The sequence below is a fragment of the Rousettus aegyptiacus genome, unplaced genomic scaffold (genome assembly GCF_014176215.1).
Source record: "Rousettus aegyptiacus isolate mRouAeg1 unplaced genomic scaffold, mRouAeg1.p scaffold_m13_p_5, whole genome shotgun sequence".
Taxonomy (NCBI): Eukaryota; Metazoa; Chordata; class Mammalia; order Chiroptera; family Pteropodidae; genus Rousettus; species Rousettus aegyptiacus.
The window spans coordinates 77,538,981-77,561,257 of record NW_023416308.1 but is presented as its reverse complement, the minus strand read 5'-3'; the positions used below and the strand labels follow the sequence as shown (position 1 = coordinate 77,561,257).

General features: G+C 48.9%; 1 protein-coding gene and 1 pseudogene across 2 annotated transcripts; one reads left to right on the top strand and one right to left on the bottom strand.

Annotated features, from left to right (window-relative positions):
• Positions 1-7,053: 7,053 nt before the first annotated feature.
• Positions 7,054-8,053, bottom strand: LOC107517322 (annotated as a pseudogene).
• Positions 8,054-9,661: 1,608 nt separating this feature from the next.
• RHOG (ras homolog family member G) lies at positions 9,662-21,684 on the top strand. 2 transcript variants are annotated; one of them, XM_016157971.2, is made up of 2 exons: positions 9,662-9,749; positions 20,459-21,684. In XM_016157971.2, exon 2 carries the CDS (start codon positions 20,527-20,529, stop codon positions 21,100-21,102), a length of 576 nt encoding a protein of 191 aa, XP_016013457.1. In that variant the 5' UTR covers positions 9,662-9,749; positions 20,459-20,526; the 3' UTR covers positions 21,103-21,684. The 2 variants fall into 2 exon arrangements, with proteins under 2 accessions (XP_016013457.1, XP_016013459.1); XM_016157973.2 differs by lacking the exon at positions 9,662-9,749 and adding an exon at positions 9,940-10,099.
• Positions 21,685-22,277: the final 593 nt, after the last annotated feature.

Sequence of the window (22,277 nt, the reverse complement as noted above, 5' to 3'; positions counted from 1 at the left end):
GGCTGGCGGGCGGCGCGGGGCGGGCCCGGGGCGGGCGGGGGCGTGCTCTCCCGCAGGCCCGCCCCGCACCGCCCGGCCCCCAGCGAAGCCGGGGCCCGCCCCAGCGCCGGGTTTATCCCGGAATAACCTGTTGGAGGCAGCTACCGGTACCCCCAGCCCCCTCCAGGCTCTCCAAGCCCCGGGCTCGTGCTAGCCTCCGTCGGGACCCCTCTCCCTTGCCAAGGGTCGAGTCCTAACCACCCCTTCCCCCAAGAGTTTCAGCGGCGCTAACCGTCCGCAAATGGGCGGGCGGGCCCCTGACACGCAGTTGCTCAGGTAACCCAGGCCTGCGGCGGCAGCGACGACAGCGGCAGTAGCTGCCCTGCTGGGATCTACGGGCCTCAATGCTGCTCCGCTCGCAACAGCTCTAGAGCTGCGCTGGACAGAGGCCCGCGACACAAAGATTGCCGCGCTGGGCTTCTTCAGGCGGCAACTGTCCGGCCCGATTCGGCCCAGGGCGCGCTCCCAGCCCCCATTCGGAGCCGGCTTTTCAGGCTCCGCCCCCCGCCGCGCCTCGCAGCCAATCGGTTTCTGCCTCTCTGCCACTAAGGAACCCGCGCGCTTTGTCACCCATGTGCAGCGATCCCTGGTGGGCAAATTTGGGTGCTGCACACAGAACACGAGCTTCTGGAAGGCCCTGCCCCTTTGCAGAGGGTTGGGGAACCGAGCGAAGACCCGCCTTGAAGGAGGCCCATTAGGGACTGCCAGTATTTTCAGAGGAAATGATGCCAGAACACAAAATGAAACGTGTAAACCACTAAAGGTAAAATTGCTCTACACATCCACTAAGTGTCGGCCAGCGGGTCCAATTGGCCTTCCATAACCCCCCTTCCCGCCTCATCCAAGCTAGGTAGGATGCCCTCCCTTAACTTTCAGTCTGTTTTCCTACCTGCCTCTCAAATCCCCTCCCCTTTGAGGTTTTTGCGGGTAAGGCCTGTAGCTGGTTCCTCCCCGCATCTCACTCTCCCTGCTTTCTGTCTAGTTCGGAGGAGGTGTTGAGAATGAGTGCCCCAATGAAGAGAGAGCCTCGCCTGGGCCTCCTTCAACAGAGCCTGCACTTCCTGTTCTTTTGTCAAGCATGCTGTCAACAGATCTTTACTGAAACCTGCTCTGTGCCCTACCCTGTCCTTGGCAGTGGAGGCAGGGGAAGGGATTAGGCCCAGTCCCTTCTCTAACTGACAGCGCTAAGCCAGCTACCTGTTCTGAGTAAACCCTCCGAACCAGGAACACGGATTTGCCCAACAGCTGCCTGGCTTAATGGTCAGGCTGTTGATATAAAAATACACGTCTAATGTCATCTACTACACTCTCCCCACTCTCTTGTAAAGCTCCAGTCACACTAGGCTCCTTTAAGTCCCTCAAACCTATAGAAACTTAGTCACCTCACAACCTCTGTATCTGGTGTTGCTTCTCCCTGAAACACTCTTCTCCCCCAGGTCCCCATATAGCTGATTTCTCAGTCTTCCATATATATATATATAGTTCAAGGTCTTGTCTTCAGAAACTCTTACTCTCACCACCCCCTCTGATCCAGAATTGGACCATACACATGTCTGCCTCCTCCCACCCCATAGGATTGTGAGTTTTCAGAGGTCAGGGGCTATGCCTCATTAATCTCTAGGGAAAGAGGATCCATTCATAGGCGTTGTACATAATAAGTTGACATGAGTTAAATCACTCAAATACTGACTAACAACTATGTGCTGGGAAATGGGCCAGAGCAGAAAATGAGCCCCTAACCTAGGTTCTAATAGACTTATTCTCTGAGCCAAGGATCTTAAACTCAAATGGCAAAGTGGGCAGATAGGTAATACAATTGAGAGAAGAAGGTGGAAATAATAGGGAGTGGTGAGGACTGTAACACATTGCAGAGCAGGCAGGAAAGTGGACTCAGTGTTGATGGATCTTCTTTAAAAGAAGATGGAGAACTGGACTTTAATACAACGTATCCCTTTTTTAGTATTAGCAACTAATTTTTAAAAGTGTAAAACCCTGTATAGGCCACACAAACACATCTGCAGCCTAAATTAATCATTCAGACTGGTAGTCATTTCTGCATAAGCCAAACTGCCTGCCTGTTTATTCACTTGTCTTAGAGAACATACAAAAAAGTAAAGTAAAGCATACTAAACACAACTTCCTTTAAACTCAATTGCATCATTTCTCTTAGCTACCACATGGTTTCTTTGGAAGTATGAGCATATAACCCCTTTGATACAAAGACCCTAGGTCTTGGAGGCAGGAAGTAAAGGTCTATTACTTTTTCATACCAAGACCTTGAACCTTTCAGAGCCCATTGCATTTCCTGTGAGGCTAAAATGGTTTCAGGAAACTAATAGAATTAACATATGAACCAATTTTTCCACTTCTGGGCATATACACCAAAAAATTGAAAGCAGAGTCTCAAAGAGATATTTGTATACCAATGTTCATAGCAGCACTATTCACAATAGCCAAAAGGTGGAAGCAACCCAAGTTTCCATAAACAGATGAATGGATTACAAAAAAAAAAAAAAATGTGTATATACAACGAAATATTATTCAGCCTTTAAAAAGAAGGAAGTTCTATATGCTATTATATGGATGAACCTTGAGAACATTATGCTATGTGAAATAATTTGGTCACAAAAGGCAAACACTATGTGATTATAATAAATGAGATCCCTAGAGTAATAAAATTCATAGAGACAGAAAGTAAGATAGTAGTTGCTAGGGGCTAGGGGGAGGGGAGGATAGGGGATTGTTTAATCGATATAGTTTCAGTTTTGCAAGATGAAAAGATTCTAGAGATCAGTCGTAAAATAATGTGATTATATCTAACATGACTGAACTGGACACTCAAAAATGGTTAAGATAGTATGTTATATGTATCTTACCACAGTTAAAAATAACATAGTGTCTGGGAGCCAAAGCCATGGCCTGGACAATAGGAAGAACATTCTGGTCTCCTCTCTGCCTCCCAGATCATAATGTGACATTAGAAAATTTGGTTCCTGTCTGGATCTCAGCCTCTCCAACTACAGGATGTATATATACCAGATTATTGATCCAGTTCAGCTGTAATACTCTACAAGATAGGATAATCCTAAAACCTCATGTATCTTCCTGGATCAGAAGCTGTGACTCTCACCTCAGTAGCCCCTGTATTTGGTCCTCATGTGAGTGTAGTCTCTGCAAGAAGATAGCATTTTATTTTTCATCTCTGTCTTTTATTAAACCTATACGACAAGCCTTTACCATGTGCCAGGTGTATCTCCCTTGAATCATGATCAGGGCTTTGTTTAATGGATATAATATGCTACAGATGTTGGTTAAATCAAAATGAATGAGCAATTCTTATGCCTCTATTCCACAATTTGCAAAAGCTTTCATACCTATTATCTCCTCCTTCACAAGAGCTCTGCTAGATAAGACAGAGGTTACAGTCATTTTCAGAGGAAACAGGCTAAGGAGATAAAGTGGCGACCACATCAAGCTCTCTTTCTCCTCTGGAATTTCCTCTCCATCTTTCAAGTCTCAGCTTAAGTGAAATAAAAGCATCCATGCTCTGCTTAATAATGACAGCCTAGCACGAACCTAAAGTTATGATTAGTTAAAATAGAAAGGTAGAGAGCGAATGAACACCGGTTCAAAAGGCACACTTCCCTTCCTTTGGCACCTTCCCTGACTTACCCTGTCTCTCCAGTCTTCTGCTATACTTTAGAGTACTTATATAACTGGATTGTGATTATATAATAAGTGTCTGTCTTCCCCCATTAGCCCCTGAGCTCATCAAGGACTGCGTTTCCTTCATCTTTATATTCTTCCAGGCTAGGACTTTATCCAGTACATAGCTGGTACTTAATAAAAGTGAATGAATGAGTGAATGGATGATGTGTGTTCTGTGCAGCAGCCTAACCGTTCTTCTACACCATAGGCATTCTGGTTATCAAGAGCTTTCCTTTGGAAAGTGAGAGAATCTTCCGCAGAAATATAATAGAGACCTATATCTCTTGCTCAGAAAAATTTCGGATTCCTTGATTTTGGGCTTTGTTATCAGTGGAGCTCCCTGGTGTCCAAACATGGCAAGTACAGCTATCACTGAGAAGCTGCCCAGAGTCTGGCTGGGTAGGGAATAAGTAGATCTTGGCTTCTAATAACTCCTGCCAGGCTAGTTTCACAAAGAGAATCCTCTCCCCTGTCAGAATCAGTTCTAGAATCTTACTGCTAATGTTCGCTCATTCATTTAATATCTACTGAATTCATGTTCATAATAACCCATTTCCTACTCTCAAAGAGCTCCGGTTTTGGGGGAAATATATATATGAAGAGCAACTAGTACTTGTTGATAATGTCTTGAGAGGAACTGGTGCAGGGGCAGGTGATGGAGCACAGAAGAGGAACAAGTAACTGCCTAAAGCAGTCGCAGAGGCTGTACAGAGGCACGCAGATGGGGTGAGGGTAAGGAGTTCTGGAATTAGACTGCCTAGATTCACATCCTGGCTCTGCTGTGTGACTCTGGGCACACTGAGTTACTCCTGAACACACCAAGGTTGAAGAAGGAGGAATCTCCCAGAGAGGATTATGCCAGATGACCTGAGTACCACCCAGTTTAGAGAACGTCGAAGATGCAAAGGTTGTTCTGGAGGCAAACAGAACCACTATTTTTCTGCCCGCCTGGGAGACCACAGACCTCCTGGAAAATAGGGCAGGCTCTTGGTTCCCCCCTACCCCATCCAGTTAGTTCCTCAGAGGGAATCAGGAATAATGGATTGGAGGACTTGACTCTCGAATTTAGTTTCACTTGTACCCTGTACATTCTCTCTATCTCCTGTCTTTCCCATCACTTTCCCATCGCACAAAAAAACCTCAAGCTGTCTTTGAGGGTAGCAATGAAGGGAGACTCCCACTTCCACTCCTCAGGCAGACGAGAGAAAAAGAGCAAGGAATCAAGAGGAGCCCCAAGGAGGTTGAGTCCCTGGAGCCACATCAGAGACAAAGATTTAAGATTAGCCTCAAGAGGCTAGGACTGGGACTGAGCAGAAGACCCCTCCTTGTTGGCCACTGGTGAGCTATAGGAACTGGAGCTCAGGGATGACTAGGCTGGGAAGACCCATTCACAAGCCACCAGGGCAGGGGTGAGATCAGTTCAGGGCCCTTCTCCATCTCCTCTTCTGTCTCTACCCTGCTCTTTTAGAGGAACCCAATCAGCTTTAGCATTTTGACCTTGAGAAAGGGAAGAATTGGTCAGGGATAAAATCTGAGAACACCATGGGCATGTGGAAAAATTAATGTTTATTTGTTGTACCCTGGGCAATCTGCTAGATGCCACACTTATCTCATTTAATCCTTACAATCCCACAAAGCACATAGTATTGTCATTCTCATTTTAAAATGAAACTAAACGGCTCCATTATGTGCTCTTATAGCACTCAGTAATTTTGTATGATTATCTGTTTAAGATGTAGTTCCCTTGCTAGTTACATCGGGATAGAGACTTGTCTGTTTTTAGCACTGCATCATTGGTATGATACTATACTTGGCTCAGAAAAGATTTTCAATACATATGTGTTCAAGGAATGAATGAGAGAGGTCACATGACTTGTCAAAGGCCACAATATAAGTCGTGCAACCAGAATTTAAATTCTGGACTGTCTAGCTCCAGAACCTGTCTGTGATCTATTATACCCCCCAAGTGCTTTCTCATATGTTGTCTCACTTCTAAAGATCCCAGCTTGGTGTTATTGTCTCTCAGCTGCTTATGAGCACAAACCTAGACTACCTGCCACGAACTCACCTATTCGAAGATGAAGAACCATTCCTTCTGGAGTTGTACCCTCTCCCTACCCTCTTCAGCTCAGCATTCTCCTTCTCCAAAAAGCCTTTGCTGACAGCCCTACTTACCTACTTGTCTCTCTCTCCTCTGGCCTTATTGCCGCTTCCTATATTTGAGCTATAAAAGTGTCTCTAAGTCACCTGGCCTCAGATGGTTTTACACATATTAGTACTTTATTAAGGCAATTTAATTCCACAGATGTATACTGAAGACGAATGTGTTCTCAGGCCTTCCTTTGCCAGGCCCAGTGGGTAGACACAGAGATGAGTCAGATACAACCTCAAAGGACTTATAGTCAGTAAGGTATAGTCAGTAAGGCAGAGGTAGAATTAACTAGAATACAAAGCAAGATGACCTAAATGGTATGAAAGAATTATGAGCCATATGCTACGTGCATAAACCTTAGTTATTTAATTATATTCTGAAGAGCATGTCATAGAAAGTCGCAGCTCAAAGGTATCATCTGATTCAGCCCCTTGTTTTCCAGTGGAGAAGTCTGAGTCCCAAAGAAGGGTGAGGCCTCAACTAAAGTCTCACTTGCCAGTCTGGCCTAACCAAGATTAGACTTCAGGTCTTCTGAAGCCCAGCCCAGTGCTCTTTCCTCATCTTCTAGTAGCTTCATGTACAGCAGTTCCATATCCCACCAGACCATGAAATTCTCAAGATCATGTCAAATTCTCCCACTTAAGCAAGCTGAACTAGGGCCAGACATGCCTGAGACCAAGGGCTCAGGAAATGCAGTCTGACCCCAGGCTGCCACCTTTTTGGTCTATTGCGCCTTACGTGCACCCTACCTTTACCACTATAAATCTAAAATTGATTTTCAAGAAATTTTTACAGAAAACTTTATTTTTTATTTATGTATTTATGTATTTATTTATTTAAAAGCCTACAGCACCAGGTCTTCCTAGATGGTCTCCCATCCAAGTACTAAGCACGCTTCCGAGATCAGACAAGATCCAGCATGTTCAGGGGGGCATGGCCTTAGACCATAGAACTTTTTAAAAATGAGCTCTTTATCTAGAACACTAGTATATAAATCAGATAAATCATCCTCTGGTTAAAGAGAAGGGAGGCGAGAGCCCTACTATTTTCCTGCTCTCAAATCCTGGGAAGGGAATTCTAGGAACACATCTCAAAAACCTTTGTTCTGGGACACAATTTTTATTTTTTATTTTTATTTATTTATGTTTGTTTACAGTGAAAAATTTTTATATTTAGAATTAGCCAGCTGGACTGAGTTTAGATGATCCCAATTTTGTTGGCAACATCCAAATCATCATAGTTGCGAGCCAGTGAACATATGCCTTCTTCTTTCTATCCGGCCTGATCAGGGTGTTGACTTTGGCCGCGTCATTGTCATGGAGGTTCTTCACAGCCTGTTTGATCCAGTGCTTATTGGCCTTAATATCCACAATGAACACAACCATATTGTCTTCTATCTTCTTCCTGGCTGACTCTGTCTGTAGTCAGGATGAACTTTACGAATAGCATAGTGGTAAACTTTTTCCTCCAGGTGGCGCTCTTCCGAGGATATTTGGGTTGCCTTCGGAGCAGTAGTGTCTCGGGCCGTTGGAAGGTGGATGATGTGCCTATTTCTTTTTTTTGTGGCTGTGGACGCCTTTCAGCACTGCTTTCTTTGCCTTCAAAGCCTTTGCTTTGGCTTCGGCTTTAGGAGGGGTAGGGGCTTCCTTCTTCACTTTCCGTGCCATCTTCGTGAAAAGGGTTTGAGACAATTTTTAATGGCTTCATAGAAGCCATTTTAGTATGTGGTTCTCCACTGAACTCTGTCTTTTATGGAAACTCATAATCATTTCTTCATTACCAAATGCCAAACACCAGCCATGTATTCTCATTTGGGTATGAAGAAAAATCAGATTTCCCCTTGGGTTTCCAGCTCTCCTCTCCTCCACAGAGAGGAGGTTTATCCCAAGTGCCGTGGGGAGAGAGAAGAGACCCAAACTCTGTCAGGTGGGGTGGGAAGGGGGTCTGAGGAAGCTTCCCAGAAGGATCACGGAGAATGAATTTATCTAATCAGTCCTTTATCAGCCTGATAGAGGTTCTAACTTCACTGTTCCATACCTTTCCCACCTGTTCATGTACTATTGAGCACTTGAAATGAATCTAGCCAAAATTCAGATGTACTGTAAGTGTAAAACACATACCAGATTTCAAAGACTTAGTACAAAAAAAAGAATGTAAAATATCTTGTTTTCCTAATCAATAATTTTTATATTGATTACATATTTAACATTTTGGATATTTAATTTTTTGGCTAAGTTGTACTAAGTAAAGCATATTATTAAAATTAATTTTACCTGTTTCTTTTTTCCTTTTTTTTTTAAAAGTCATTACTAGAAAATTTTAAATTACACATGTGACTCACATTATATTTTCACTGGACAGCTCTAGGAGAGACATGACAGGGGTAGGTGTGTGTTGCATTGTTGGAAGGGTGAGGATGGCAGCCACGCAGAGAGTAGTCCATTAGGACCAGATTGTGAAAGACTGAATGTATTTCCCTTAGTAATCAATACAGGCAAGAAGTCAGGCAGAGGAAATAGAATGGGTAAAGACTCAAAGATGTGGGCAGGTGCATTGTATTTGGGGAACATTCTTATACTAGTATGATTATTTTTCAAAAGGCATTTATTGAGTGTTTACTTTGAGCCAGGCATTGACAGCAGGACTTTTACATTTATTCTCATGTTATCTTCACACTACAAGATGAAGAAGAGGTTATTTTATTTTAGCAAAGGCAGAATCGAGGCTCAGAAAGGTTAAGTTATTTATTCTCAGAGTTCTCCCTCTTTATCTGGAAAGCTTTTAGAGACAGGGAACCTGTTTTAAGCGTCCCTCAGTTTTCCTACACTGCACCTAGCAGCACGCAGCTCTGCACGCGGTAGGCGGTCAGAAAATTTGTGTTGAACCTAAGATGTTCGTTCTCAAGTCACAGCTCCACGCGCAACGCCTGGGAGCAGAAGCACCAGAGGGCGCCCACGAGTCCTCCAGCCCGCATGTCCCCAGGGCCCGGGCAGAATCTCAGGCCTGGGTGCGGCCCTTCAGCCCCAAGCAGTTGCGCGTCCCGGCGAGAAGTGGGGGCAAGACGAGCCCCACGTCCTCTGTCCGCCCCGCCCCCTCCCCAGAGCCCAGGCGCGCAGAGCCGCTGGGTGCGGAACCACGACGCGACATCCTGTTTTGGGGGCCCGCGGCTCCGCCTGCGCCTGTGCTGATCTTGTCTTTCCCCGGGTGCTGACGCCAGCTCCCCTTCCCCCAGTCTCTGCACCTTCCCCAGGGGTCTGGGGCCTTCCTATCGCTGAATCACCACCACTCCGCACTCCCTCGGGGCTCGGGGCAGGGCTGGGGACTACCCCAGCCAGACCCATTTTGGCCAACCCCGAGTCTTGGCAATCGCTCGACCCCTGGGCTTGACTGAAGGCACCAGGCCTAGGGGCGCCTGTTCTAAGCATCTTCCAGCGGGGGTTAGTGAAGACGATACCGGGAGGGGTACAAAAGCCTTCGAGCCTAGGCTAGGGCCTCCACCGGGGTGGGGGTGGAAAGGAGGGGACGGGGAGGACTGACCTTGGGAGGCATGACATTAAGGGCTTCGGAGGCAGAGGGGTGGGTCCTGGGGTGGGGGAGCCCAGGACCCGGCCGGGGGCGAGGTTGGGGGACGGAGGGGGGGAAACCAGGGGTCGGGGACCGGCCTGTGGACTTCCTGGTGCGGCCCCGCCCCGCCCCAGCCCGCCCCAGCCCGCCCCAGCCCGCCCCCGCGGCCCGCCCCGGCCGCCCGGCCCGCCCCCCCCACTTCCTCCGGCCTCCCGCTCTCACTTCCTTCTCGAGCCGCCTGCAGCTGCCGCCGCCCCCAGCTCCCCCGCGGCGGGGAGGGCTCCAGGTGAGGCCCGGTGCGGGCCGGCGGGGTAGGGGTCGGGGGGTGGGGACCCCGGCCAGCCGGAGACAGAGCACAGGCCCCGACCAGGGAAGTTCGCTTGCGAGAGGCCGCGGGCGGGAGGTTCTGGGCTCGCTGCAAGTTGGGCGGGCGCGGCCGGGCGGGGCGGGGACCCGGCGACTGGGAGCCGCCGGCGGCTCCGGGAGGGTGGATTCCTGTACCGTGAACGGCTGTACCAGCCCCCGGGAGCCGACCCGGACCCCTGAGATCGGAGGTCTCCCGCTCCGAGAGAAAAGTCTCTAAAAGTGGAAGAGCCTAGAGCTGGAATGTGGGACTTAGAGGTGGCGTGTCCTCAGGTAGTTGGGGGGCTGTTCTGAAATGTGTGATGGGAGGGGGCCCCCTGGGCTGGTGATGGCGCTCCCAGCGCTCCGGCAGTTGTGACATTAGTGAGATTGAAAGGGGGGCGGTGTCTGGCCTCTGAAGCAAAAGACTGCCGAGAAAGCTCCCTGCCTAGAAGATCTGTGCCAACCCAGAACCCGCTTGCGGGCTGCAGTCCAGGGAGGGTGTTCTGCACTCAGGAGGAGGGCATGGGGAGCCCTGCTGACCCCAATCCTCTTGGTATATCCTTTTTTATGAGGCCCATCCTCTCCATCTCTGGATCCAGAGGGCAAACATCCGCTATGCCTGGCTGACAGGCTGCCCAACCTTGTTCTTTTGGGGGTAAACTGAGGAAGGAAAGGGCCTGGTCTTGTCCTGTGACTAGATGTGGAAGGATTCTCATTCAAAGGTACTTACAGCCCCTGACAAAATGGCATCATTGAGAGCAGCATTATTTTAAGGAGATGAAGAAAATAATAGGGCTCTGGGAGGCAGCAGGGGCTCTGGCCTTCGGAAATGACTAGGCACCATCTCCTAGTCTTCCTCCCCACCCAACCTCACCTCTCATTGTTAATCCCTGAATTCTGTACATTCTCACTCTGACTTCCTCCATTCCTTCTTTAGACTCTACCCACAAACCCTCCATCACCCTCTTCTCGAATCTTCTTCAGTTTCTTTTTCCCCCACAGAGTCATGCCAAGGCCTGACCTCTCACCTACCCTGCCCTTCTGTCCATCTCTGTCCTATGCAGCCTACCCTCTCCCTTCCTTGCCCAGTTTTTGGTTCCCACTACCCTCTTGCTTCTTCCATCTCCTCTCAGTCTTTCCGTCCCTCTTTCTGTCTCCTTTCTTTTCATCCACTTATCTCCAGCTTTGGGGTCAGGATCTTTGGTGAGTTTGAGAGCCTTTTCAAACCTCGCCAGCTCAGAGAGGCAGGCTGCAACTTCCCAGTAACAGAGATGATTAAAAGACTGGAAAACCTCTTTATATGTGTATGCGTGTGCAAAGTGTCTCTACCTTTTTATCTTTTGGAGACAAAATAACTGCCCTCAGCCTTGAGCAGGCCCAGAGCAGGGGAAGCCAGCAGAATGAAGGGAACCTGCAGTGGGTGAGGTTGTGGTTGGGTAGGAGGAAGCAGTCTGTAGCGGTCAGAGTAAAGTGACACAGAATAAGACTGGTTAGAGAGGCCGTGGGAAATCAAAATCACCCAGACTCTTTTGTACTTGATCAAGAGGCCCACCCACCAATCTCTCCTACTCTCATTTCTGGTAGGTATAGGAAGTTTGATTCCCTGGAGGCTGTGGGACAGGCTGAAGGTCCCTAACTCCAGTGCTTACTGGTTTCAACACCGCCTGGTGGGGAGAATGGGACCAGGTGAGCTAGGAGTGACAGAAGGAAAGGGAGGAGGCAGAGGCAGGATTCTGGAGGGAAGACTATAGCTAATCTAACTTCAATCTGAACTGTTTTAATGCCAGTTCAGGAAAAGAAGAGGGGCGTGAGGAAAAGTATCTTCCCCCTCTTCTCTGCTTGCTGCCTTCTGCGGCCTGCCCAGGCTAGGTACCAAATACCCTGGGCTAGATCAGGGCATTGGTGACAGGAAGCCCTCTGCAGTCTGCTGACCCCTCTACCTTCAGGCATCTTTGTATTCCCCCTCACCTAGGACCCTACTCCCTCTCTTTTAGGAATTTCTCCTGAGTCTAACTTTAGTCCAGACTGGCTCTGTAAGCTGCTGTTGTCCCCATTCTAAAGCTCTTTCCTCAAGCCTTTGGGATGTATGTTGTGACATCTTGCTTCTCTCTGCCTCTTCCATTCTACTCTATTCATTTCTCTTCACTAGAAAAAGAGAAGTGGAGGGAGCAAGTGCTACTCTTGGGATTCCCAAGCACAGCTAGATGAAAGGGCTTTTCCCGTTCCCCATTCTGTGTTCTTCCATTCTCACAGTTTGTCTCTCCCATGAATTGTCCCTCCTTCCACCAGCCAGTCTCTCCTACTTTCATCTCTGGACGGTATAGGAGATTTGGCCCCAGGAAGAAATCTCACGGACCTGTATAATATTTCTGCTCAGGGAACTATGTACATGAAAGGCACTTTCCCAGCATCACAGCTCAGTAGAAAACCACCCAGAAAGTCCTGACTCCCCGCCTGCCAACCCAGTACTTATATTAGGACTCTGCATGTCTGAGCAACCCACAGGTCTCTGAGGGTGAAGATAGGATGGATGAGACAGGGGTTCTCCCAGGCAAGATCTGGGCCCACTGGAGTTTTGAGCTAATCACAAGAAAGTCATTACAGCAAAAAGTATGACCAGAGTGAGAGGGACCTAAATGGGAAAATATAATAGGAGAGGGGGAGGTGCCTGCAACCTAGGAGCCTACCAGTTAGGTTAAATAAAGTCAAGGTCCCGACTTGAAAAGAAGTGGCTAATCCGAGATTGTCACAAATCCCGGTTGGGAATCTCGGATCTGGGGAGTCGTTTCTGGCAAGATTTTAGAGCAAATGAGGTGGCTGGTGTGAGCTTTTAAGGAATCATGAGCAGGAAGACATGAGAGGAGGTTGTGGCTATAGTGAGACAGTTGGGAAGATATTTGAATGGGGATAGATGGGCAACTGAGAAGAAGATGGGGGCCAGGGCACAGACTGAAGACCCCTCCTTTCATACACAGCGTATAACCATTAGTAATAAGGTTTGTAGGGGTCTGTGAGGAGGGAAATCAAAGACAAAGCCTGGGCCTTCTCAGAACAGATTGGTTTTCCTGTCCAGGGTCCAGCTTCCTCTTTTGTCCTCAGATCATAGGGGGAGGGCCTCTCCTCAGGGCTAGAGGCTAAAGGAGTAGCTCCTCAGCTAGGACAAGCTAGTTTGGCAGTCTGTCCAATAATGTCAGTTCGAAATCATGGATGCCCCAGGATGGGCTAGGCATGAGAGCCTGAAAACTTAAAAACAAAAAGGGCTCAGATGTCAACCTGACCCCTTTGACCCATTTCCTGAAGGGATAAACCATGCTAGGATTATCCTGAATAAGGTCAGAGAAATGGTGGGCCCATTCACAGGCCTCAGTAACAATTTTCATTTTCTCTCTTGTGGAAGTGACATCAGGCTGAAGGTTAGGAGACCCAGGTCCTTGTCCTGGATTTGCTTCTAAATCTCTATAACTATAGTCAACTATCTTTAGTGGCTTAGCTTCAGCATAAAGGAGTTGCCTATCAAGTACCTCCATAGAGCAGAGAATACTGATATCTCTGCTCTCCTTCCTCTAAGAGACTCCTTATATCAGTGGCCTCCACTCTTGATCCTCCTGTTTCATTGCCAGTCTTGATCTGACAGGCCTGAGTATTCTCTAAGTATCTGTCCAGGGACAGGAACTGTGGCTCCTTTCCCGAAAGCCCAAGGATTGTTACTGGTTGAGAGATGAGAAGAGGGCAGAGAGTGGTGGGGATTTTGCCAGGGGACAGCAGAATGGAGGAGTACCCTGCGCCCTGCTCCAGCTCTGCCCCACTGACAGTGGAAAATAGATGCCGGAGTTTCCTCCCTGATGTTTTTTTCCCTTGTGGAAACCCCCTCAGGCCTGGGGCGGGTCTAAAGGGACAGGGCGGCCCTGGGTCTCTTTGTGGGTATTTTCAGGTGGGGGAGGCAGGATTGGGAGGATGGCACTTCTGTACAGCCTCGTGTGAAATGAGCAAAGGCAAAGGAAGTGCCACTTCACAGACCTTTCTTGGGGCCCCGGGACTGCTGATCTGCTAGGGGGAAGGGAGGAGGAAGCAAACATTCAGCCTTCCTCTGTGCCGCCTTGTGGGGGAGGAGGCAGCCTCCTTAGCTCCCCGAGCCAGAGGTTTGGCCCAAGCTGCTGGCCCTGGGGTTCACCCTTGTGGAGCACCCCAGATACTGAGATGATGAGAGAAAGAAGGGAATTGCAGCTTAGTGAAAGGGTCCCATCCCTCCACTGCCTTCCCAGCCACACCTGTATTGTTTCCTCCTCCTCTTCAGTCCCTAATAGAGTCAACTCTCTGGCTATTCTACCTGTTGCAGAGAAGGATCCTCTGCAGAGGCTGAAGGGTAGAGAGTGGTAAGAGGTGGGGAATTCTCCAGCATGGATTTTTTTTTTTTTTTTTTTTTTGAGGCTGGGACTGGGCTCTCTTTGGGTTGTGTCCCTGCTGATGGGGAGAAGGGGAAGAAAGAGAGAAACTCAGCCCTTGGCCTGGTCCCAGCCCCACAATGATCTCATGTCTCCCCCAGCTTCCTCCTCCCAGCCCAGCTGCAGCCAGCTGCAGCCCCTTTTAGCCTCTTCATATCACCTCTCCCCCACCCCTCCAAATAAACAAATAAAAAGACTTGCAGAGCCATTTTTAACTCTGACCCTGATCCTCACCTCATCCTTGACCAAAGGGTCTTCAGATAGTCCCAGTCCTTAGCCTTATCAGGACCACTTTTCCTACCCATCTTCTTCAGCATCTCTGGGCTAGCTATGCAGGCTTCAGCCCTCTCACGCTTCTAGTGGAGGACTGGGCAATCTAGCCTGGTGTGTTCATTACCCTAAATTGTGCTCCTCGGAGGGAGAAGGAACTTGATTGCCTCTGTCTTATTTCTCCTAGGCATAGAGGCTCTTCCTTGTTTCCAGAATCAAAGTCTGGATTGATGGGGAAGAGATATATGTCAGTCTGCAGCTGGGCTTCTAGAAGTAAGCAGGATAGGCTTCCCTCCTTATGAGGCATCCAGTTAGTTCAGCACAATGAACAGTACAGACAGTGCTGGGGAAGGTAGGGCAGGAGAAAGGGTTGCTATGATGTCCTAGAGAAGCTGGGAACAGAACTGGAGCCTGAAGGACTGGGAGGATCTGAAGGGGGTGAGCAGAATTCCAGGAAGAGAAACTCCCATGTGCAAAGACATGAAGGACAGAGTGAATGAGTTCAGTTTTTACTGTGCTCAGCTGAGGGAGACAGATCAGCCAGGACCTTGCCCTCTAGACCCTCCCAATCTAGTGACAAGAGATAAGATTCAGAACAGCCTCCACGTTGAGACAAGATACGATGTGTCTGTAAGAGAAACAGGGACCAGACTTTGTATGGAATGTCATTTGTGACTTGGGTGATTATCAGTACTTTCCTGGAGGAGATGGCATTGGTGCTTAGCCTGGAGGACTAAGGGGTAGGGTCCCTTGAGGCAGTTGGAGCCTTCTGAGTTGCCTAGTGGGAGTTGGAGAATGGGAGGGGGGAAATGCTGGGTTCCCACGGGGACAGCGAGTATTATTACATGCTGCTTGGTGTGTTTGGGGGAAGAGAATGTGGAGTCATCTTGTAGAGGACCCAGGGTGGTGTGGCCAGAGCTCAGGATCAGAATGCCCAGATATGGGTTATAGTTAGACTAAGTTTCAGGAAGGGCTGTAGAAGTGGAGCTCCATGTCAGAGGCAGTTTAGAAAGCTGAGGTTAAGTTGGTTCTCATTGTCTCCACACTCCTCCATCTTGTAAGGCCCATCCCTCCCCTCCCCCACTCCCAGTTGGGACACTTCCCCTGCTCTAACGGCCACAGAGATCTGGCAATCAAGCAGTCCTCTGCTTCCTTTCCCTCCCCACTTCTGGGCCTGCCTGGGCCACACCCCAAGACCAAGCCCCACTGGGTACAAGTGGGACGTCAGAACCCACACTCAGAGTTAGGCCCCATGGGCTGTGCTCCCTGCTAGAGCCAGGTCAAGCTGGAATTAGGAAGATCTTTGCCTATCCCAGTCAAAGTTTTGGGCTGCCATTGCTGTCCAAAAAGATTCACTATTGCAGTGTTGGCTGTGGGAGTGTTAATCCAATTCTGGGCTTCTAAGGGAACTGTTCAGATCTCAGGAATGGGCCAGAAGCCAGCAGATCAGAAGTCAGTAGTTACATACTCCTGTGTACTCAACCCTGTACTCAGCTTTTCTAGGAGTATTAGGGGAAGCGTAGGCTCCAGTATGGGGAACATCCCCGCTCCAGGAAATTTATGCATGGCTATTGGGGAAGGAGAATCACACAGAGCCAAAGAAGGGTGAAAGTGGGGGCCATGCTATGGAAGATTAGAGAAAGTAGAATTCAGTAGCCTCATAGGACTGTGAGACTTAAGCTAGGCCTTGAGGAGTTAGGAAGATTTGAGAGGGGAGAAGGAATGGCAGCAGACAGAACAAGAGTCAAAGTTCAGAGGCAAGAATCTTTCTGCTTCTGAAGACCCCTCAGGAGCAGGGAACTGGAACTCATATTCGCAGAGTACCTACATTGTATACATAGGTTGCATATCAATGCACTTAAACCTTAGTGTACCTTATAAGATTGGTATTATTACTTAGCTCATAAGTGGAAGAACTAGGATTTAAACCCAGGTCTGACTCCAAAATCCCAACCAGAGTATGAAGAACTCTGAAGGTCAAGATGCGGGACCAGGCATGATCTGAATTAGGTTGGGAATAAAAGGCAAAACAGGTCATTATAATTTGGTCAATACTATACAGATCTGCAACTAGTAATTTACTTACTAAACAAAAGTTATTTTTTTAAAAAAGTCATCTAGTGAATAAATCACAGTTGACCCCCGATCTCAGGCAGTCCACTATCCTTGTTTGGCCTTTTGCAGCACTGACTCCCCTTTTCCTATGTGGCATAGGTTATACACTACCTTTTAGCATGTGCCTTCCTTAAATGAGCTGTGGGAACTTATTTGACCCAGTTCAAGCCATAGGATTTCTGAGAAAAGAGTGGTCCTGGGAGAGAGGTGAGGGTCTGGGCTGATGCCGCCACTCAGACACCTGCATACTCAGTGCTTCCTGCCTCTTGGGATGAAAGGCTTTGCTCCTGTTAACCTCCTGTGTGCACAACACTTGCCAGTTCACAAAGCACATTCATTCCTATTCTCGGGATCCTTGGGCTGCCCTTTGAGGTAGGGAGAGCAAGTATTGTCACTCTTGTTGTTCAGATGAAGAAACTAAGGCTCTGAGAAGGAAAGTTACTTACTTGTTCAAGGTCACAAAGTTGGCTGATAAGAGGTAACATGGAGGCTGTGTGATGCATTGAGAAAAACACAGGACTTTGTGGTTTGTGTCCTGGCTTTCATGCTAACTAGCTATGTGACTCTGGGTTACTTTAACTCTGAGTTTATTTCCTCATCTGTATAAGGATAGTACCAATAGGTTGTTGTAAGGATCAAAGAGTTATATCACATGATCTATAAAGGGTTGTACCTTGTGAGGGTTTTTTATCAAGGGGCAGGGTCAGCAGGTGAACCCATGAGGTCACATCCAGGTATCCACTTATCTTGACCCTGTACCACACTGCCTCTGCCCTGCTTGTTTCTGGATACTACCTCACTCATGACCCTTTTCCGGTGTGAGTCCTGTTCCCTTGCCAGCCCGGAAGCTGCACTCTCCCTCCCCGATCCTTTGACGGCTGATTTACTGATCACTGGTTGATAACCACCTCCCTAGAGAGCAGCCTGGAAACACTGCATATCCACTCTCTTAGGCCTGTGACTGCTGGCCAGAGTTCCCTCCTTGCCTTCCTGCCTGGGCCAACCCAGTGCTGGGCCTGTGGGGGAAGAGCTCCCAGACATACCCACACATCACCCACACCCCTGCTCTACTTGGCACTAAAGAGTTACAAGTTCAGGAATTCTCTCAAAATGCCAGGGTCTCCCAGGTAACCCAGGGGATACAAGTAACAGCACCAACCCCTACAGGATGCTCTCTCCTTTCCAAAGGAAGGGGCCACAGAATCCTAGAAGAAGAATGTATCTTAACTTGCCACCATGTGCTCAGGCCTTTGCATATTTGCTGACTAACTTGACCCCCACACCCTGTGCTCCTGGGGGCCTTTCCTATCCCCATGCTCCTATCCCCTGCTCCCAGGGCTTTTCATATCCTTACTTTATCCACCTAGTGCCCTTGTCCAGGCATTTTATGGACTGGGAAACTGAGGCCAAGGGAGGGTAAGTGCCTCATGCTTGGATGCAGTGAGTCAGCAGCAGAGCAGAGCTGGGTCTCATGACATCCAATCTGAGGTTCTCTCCACTGCCCTAGAGCAGGGGTCCCCAATCCTTGGGCTGCAGACCAATACCAGTCTGGCCTGTTAGGAACTGGGCCACACAGCAGGAGATGAGTGGCAGGCAAGCAAGCGAAGCTTCATCTGTATTTGCAGCCACTCCCCAGCGCTAGCATCACTGCCTCAGCTCCACCTCAGATCATCAGGCGTTAGATTCTCATAGGAGCACTGGACCCTGGTACCAAAAGGGTTGAGGACTGCTGCCCTAGAGGGTCCTTATCTCCTTCTCAGACCCACTCCCTGAGACTCTCCTTCCTGTCTTTGGAGGTTGAACATATACACTTATTAAGGCAAATAAGATGGAAATATTTTTAATGCTAACCAGAGGCAACCTCATAGAGTGGAACCATTTCCCTCCCAGCTGGGGCCTGGGAGGAAGGTGAGACCAAGCCCTGGATCCTGTGCAAGTCCCACACCACTAGAGTTCTTTTTCACTGCCCAATGAAAGATTTTTTGCCTTTCCCCCCACCCCTAATTTGATTATTTAGGCTTTTGAACCAATGATTGAGAGGTCAGGCTGAGGGGTAAGGGTGCAGTCTCACAATGTATATAAAGTGAAATGGACCCATGGTAATGGTGCTTGAGTGGAACAAGAGATACTTGGAAATCTGGGTGTGTCAAAAACAGGCTTTCCCTCCCCAGGGAGCAGGGACCTGGTTGTGAGAGAGAGTCAAGGAAAGGAAGTCACATACTGGCCAGCAAAAGTCCCCCATGGCCAAGAGGAAGTAGCCAATGAGAGGAGAATCTTTGCCACAGCAGTATAAATAATCACAGGGTTTCCGGAAGTTCTGTTCTGTTCCAGAACTCCGAAGAGCAGTTCCTCACCAAGGCCCTGTGAACTGCAAAGGGGACAAGGGTAATGGCTGGAGCTGGGACTCCTCTCATACTCACCCCATTAATAATTACAGCAGCCTATTTATTTGGTACTTTGTAAGTGCCACACCTCAGGCCAAACACTTTCTACATATTAGCTCATTTTATACTCTGAGCAATTCTAACACAATAGGCAAAATTTCCCTCATTTTACAAATGAGAAGTTGAGGTTCAGGAAACTTAGATATGTTGCCCAAGATCATAACTACTTGGTAGAGCTGTGATCAGAATCCCTGGCCAATCTGACTCCACCATGTATTCTCAGTGATAGAGCTTTAATGGCACTGTGTTCTCTACCCAAGAGTCTGGAAGCCCCTGCAGTTCTTCAGAGGCATGTGCTATGATCTCAAAAAAAAGTACAGAAGAGGAAGGAGAAAATCAGGTTTTTGTTTTACTCTTCTGTTCTTGGCTGGGCTTGGAGAATATACCTCATCCTACCAAGGGTCGTTAGAGAAGATGTTAACGTCTGAGAGCCACAACCCCGGCTTCATTCATTAGTACATGCCCATATTCTAGAACAGATCTCAGCTCTGGCTGATCTTCCCGTATTCCTCTGCACCAAGTTGCCAGACTGGGTATGTGTGGCCAGATAGAGTTTACTGTACTTATGGAAATGATGGGGTAAGCTCTCCCTCCTTTTCCCTGTCCCCAGAACACCCTGGATCGAGATAGAGCAGCTGTCTAGGGAATTGGGCTCTTTACTCAGCAGGTTTCTCATTGTGCTTTTTAGTTTGTAATCAGTAGCCAAGATGTCAGGTTTGGTGCACTGGGCAGGGCAAGTCCTGAGTTGGGAGAGGTTCTACCCATGACAGCATCTCAGAGTGACCTAGGATAGCACCCTGTGCCAGAACCCCTCTCCATTCTACTTGTGGGAGGGTTCCATATCTGGTAGATGAGCTGGTAGATCCCTACACTTGTGTACCTCTCTTTTGCATCTATACTGCCTGGAGGAAAAATAAAATAGCTAATACCGAATGCTTATTATGACCAGGCATTCTAAATGCTTCACAGGTATTACCTTATGTAATTTTCATAACAATCCAATGAGGTAGGTATTATTTTATCTCTATTTTCCAAATAATAAAACCAACGCCCACTAATCACTAATAGGTTAAGTAATTTATCCTGGGTCACACAGCTAGGAAATAGAACTAGGATTTGACCTTAGTCTGTACCAGAATTTATGTGCTTCATATAATATATCAAACATTATAGTGCAAGCCTCCTTACATCTGAGCGTCTTTGCTGGGTCTCAGGGCCTCTCTCTCATTGTGTATCTGTCTTTCTGGGGTCTGTCTTGATGGGATTGCAGGATGGTGTCAGGTTAAGAGAACATGAGCTGGTTTCCCTCTGTATGCCCCCAACCTTCCCAATGGTTAGAAGCCTCCCTGACCAAGAGTGTCCCTCTCATCTGTTCATAGGTCACTGCATCCAGAGGGGCCCAGAAGGAGAAGGAGGCATTGCCTCCCCTGCAGCAGCTGCACCCACGATGCAGAGCATCAAGTGTGTGGTAGTGGGTGATGGGGCTGTGGGCAAGACGTGCCTGCTCATCTGCTACACAACTAATGCCTTCCCCAAGGAATACATCCCCACAGTGTTCGACAATTACAGCGCCCAGAGTGCAGTTGATGGGCGCACAGTGAACCTGAACCTGTGGGACACAGCGGGCCAGGAGGAGTACGACCGCCTCCGCACACTCTCCTACCCTCAGACCAACGTCTTTGTCATCTGTTTCTCCATTGCCAGTCCGCCCTCCTATGAGAATGTGCGGCATAAGTGGCATCCTGAGGTGTGCCATCACTGCCCTGATGTACCCATCCTTCTGGTGGGCACCAAGAAGGACCTGAGAGCCCAACCTGACACCCTACGGCGACTCAAGGAGCAGGGCCAGGCACCCATCACACCGCAGCAGGGCCAGGCACTGGCCAAGCAGATCCATGCTGTGCGCTACCTCGAGTGCTCGGCCCTGCAGCAGGACGGCGTCAAGGAAGTTTTTGCTGAGGCTGTCCGGGCTGTGCTCAACCCCACACCGATCAAGCGTGGGCGGTCCTGTTTCCTCTTGTGACCCTGGCACTCAGCTTGGAGGCCGCCCCTTCCCCCCACCAATTGTGCCTTGGCGCCTTGTCTGCCCCCAGCTGTGCCTTAAGGACTAATTCTGGCACGCCTTGCCAGGGGGCTCCCTGAATGCCTATTTCTCCTTAAGGAAGCCCACAGGGAAAGGGGCTTTGGGCCGGGCCCTGCCCCAATCTGCTTGGGAATACCAGGTGTTCTTGAGAGCTCACCCAGGCCAAGGTTGGATCCCTCCCTGAGAAGCCAACCCAGTGCACCCTCCCCATTTTCCTCTACTGACCCGTTGGTTCAGCTTTCCATTCATGTTGCTGCCTATTGTGGTGCCTTCTCTCAGGTTAGGAACCCACACTGTCCCTAACCTCTCCCTTGCTGCTCTTTGAATTGCTCTCCCCTCCAGATGCTCTCTCCCTTCCCCAAAGAGGGAGCCATAGAATCCTGAGAAGATGAATGTGCCCTAACTTGCCCCCATGTGCCCAGGCCTTATGCATTGCAGACTGACTCAGCCCCTCACCCCACTCCCACCCCCACCCCGGGCTCCTACCCCCATCAGCATCAATAAAACGTCCTGTCTCCAGTGGCCCCGGCTCCTCCCTGTGTGTTGGGTATTGGGGGTTGGGCAGGGGACAGGCATGGGCTAGGGTTCCCCAGAGACTGGGAGCCTTTTGTTTCCTGCAAGAGGGGACAGGAGACAATAGGCTTCATTGTGGTCCCCTCACCCCCCAATTTCCCTAACAAAGCTCTGGGCTCTCTTGGAGGGGCCAGTCTTGCTCTGGGACCCAGCCATAGATTCTGTAGTGAACTGTGATACAAAGTATGAAGAAGGACTTACTGATCTAGGGCTCAGAAAGGGAGAGGGTGAGAGCCATCAGCGTGTAGGCATGTGCTCTCAGTCCTGCATCTGAGAGGTATCCCCTTACATCTTCAAGTGGAAAGATCTCTACTGACAGTTGGGGCTGGAACTCGGCCTCCACCAAGACTCCCAAGTATCCTAGCTTCCAGGCCTGGAGTCATTACAGGGATAGCTCAGTTACTTATGCTTACCAAAATTGGGGCTTAGACCAGCCATTGGAGACTTCCAGGCTTAAGGGGTATGAGAGGTATCACATGGAATTATACCCTGCCATGGACTTATTCCCTCCATCCGGGAACCTGTCCCTCACCTCAGTTCTG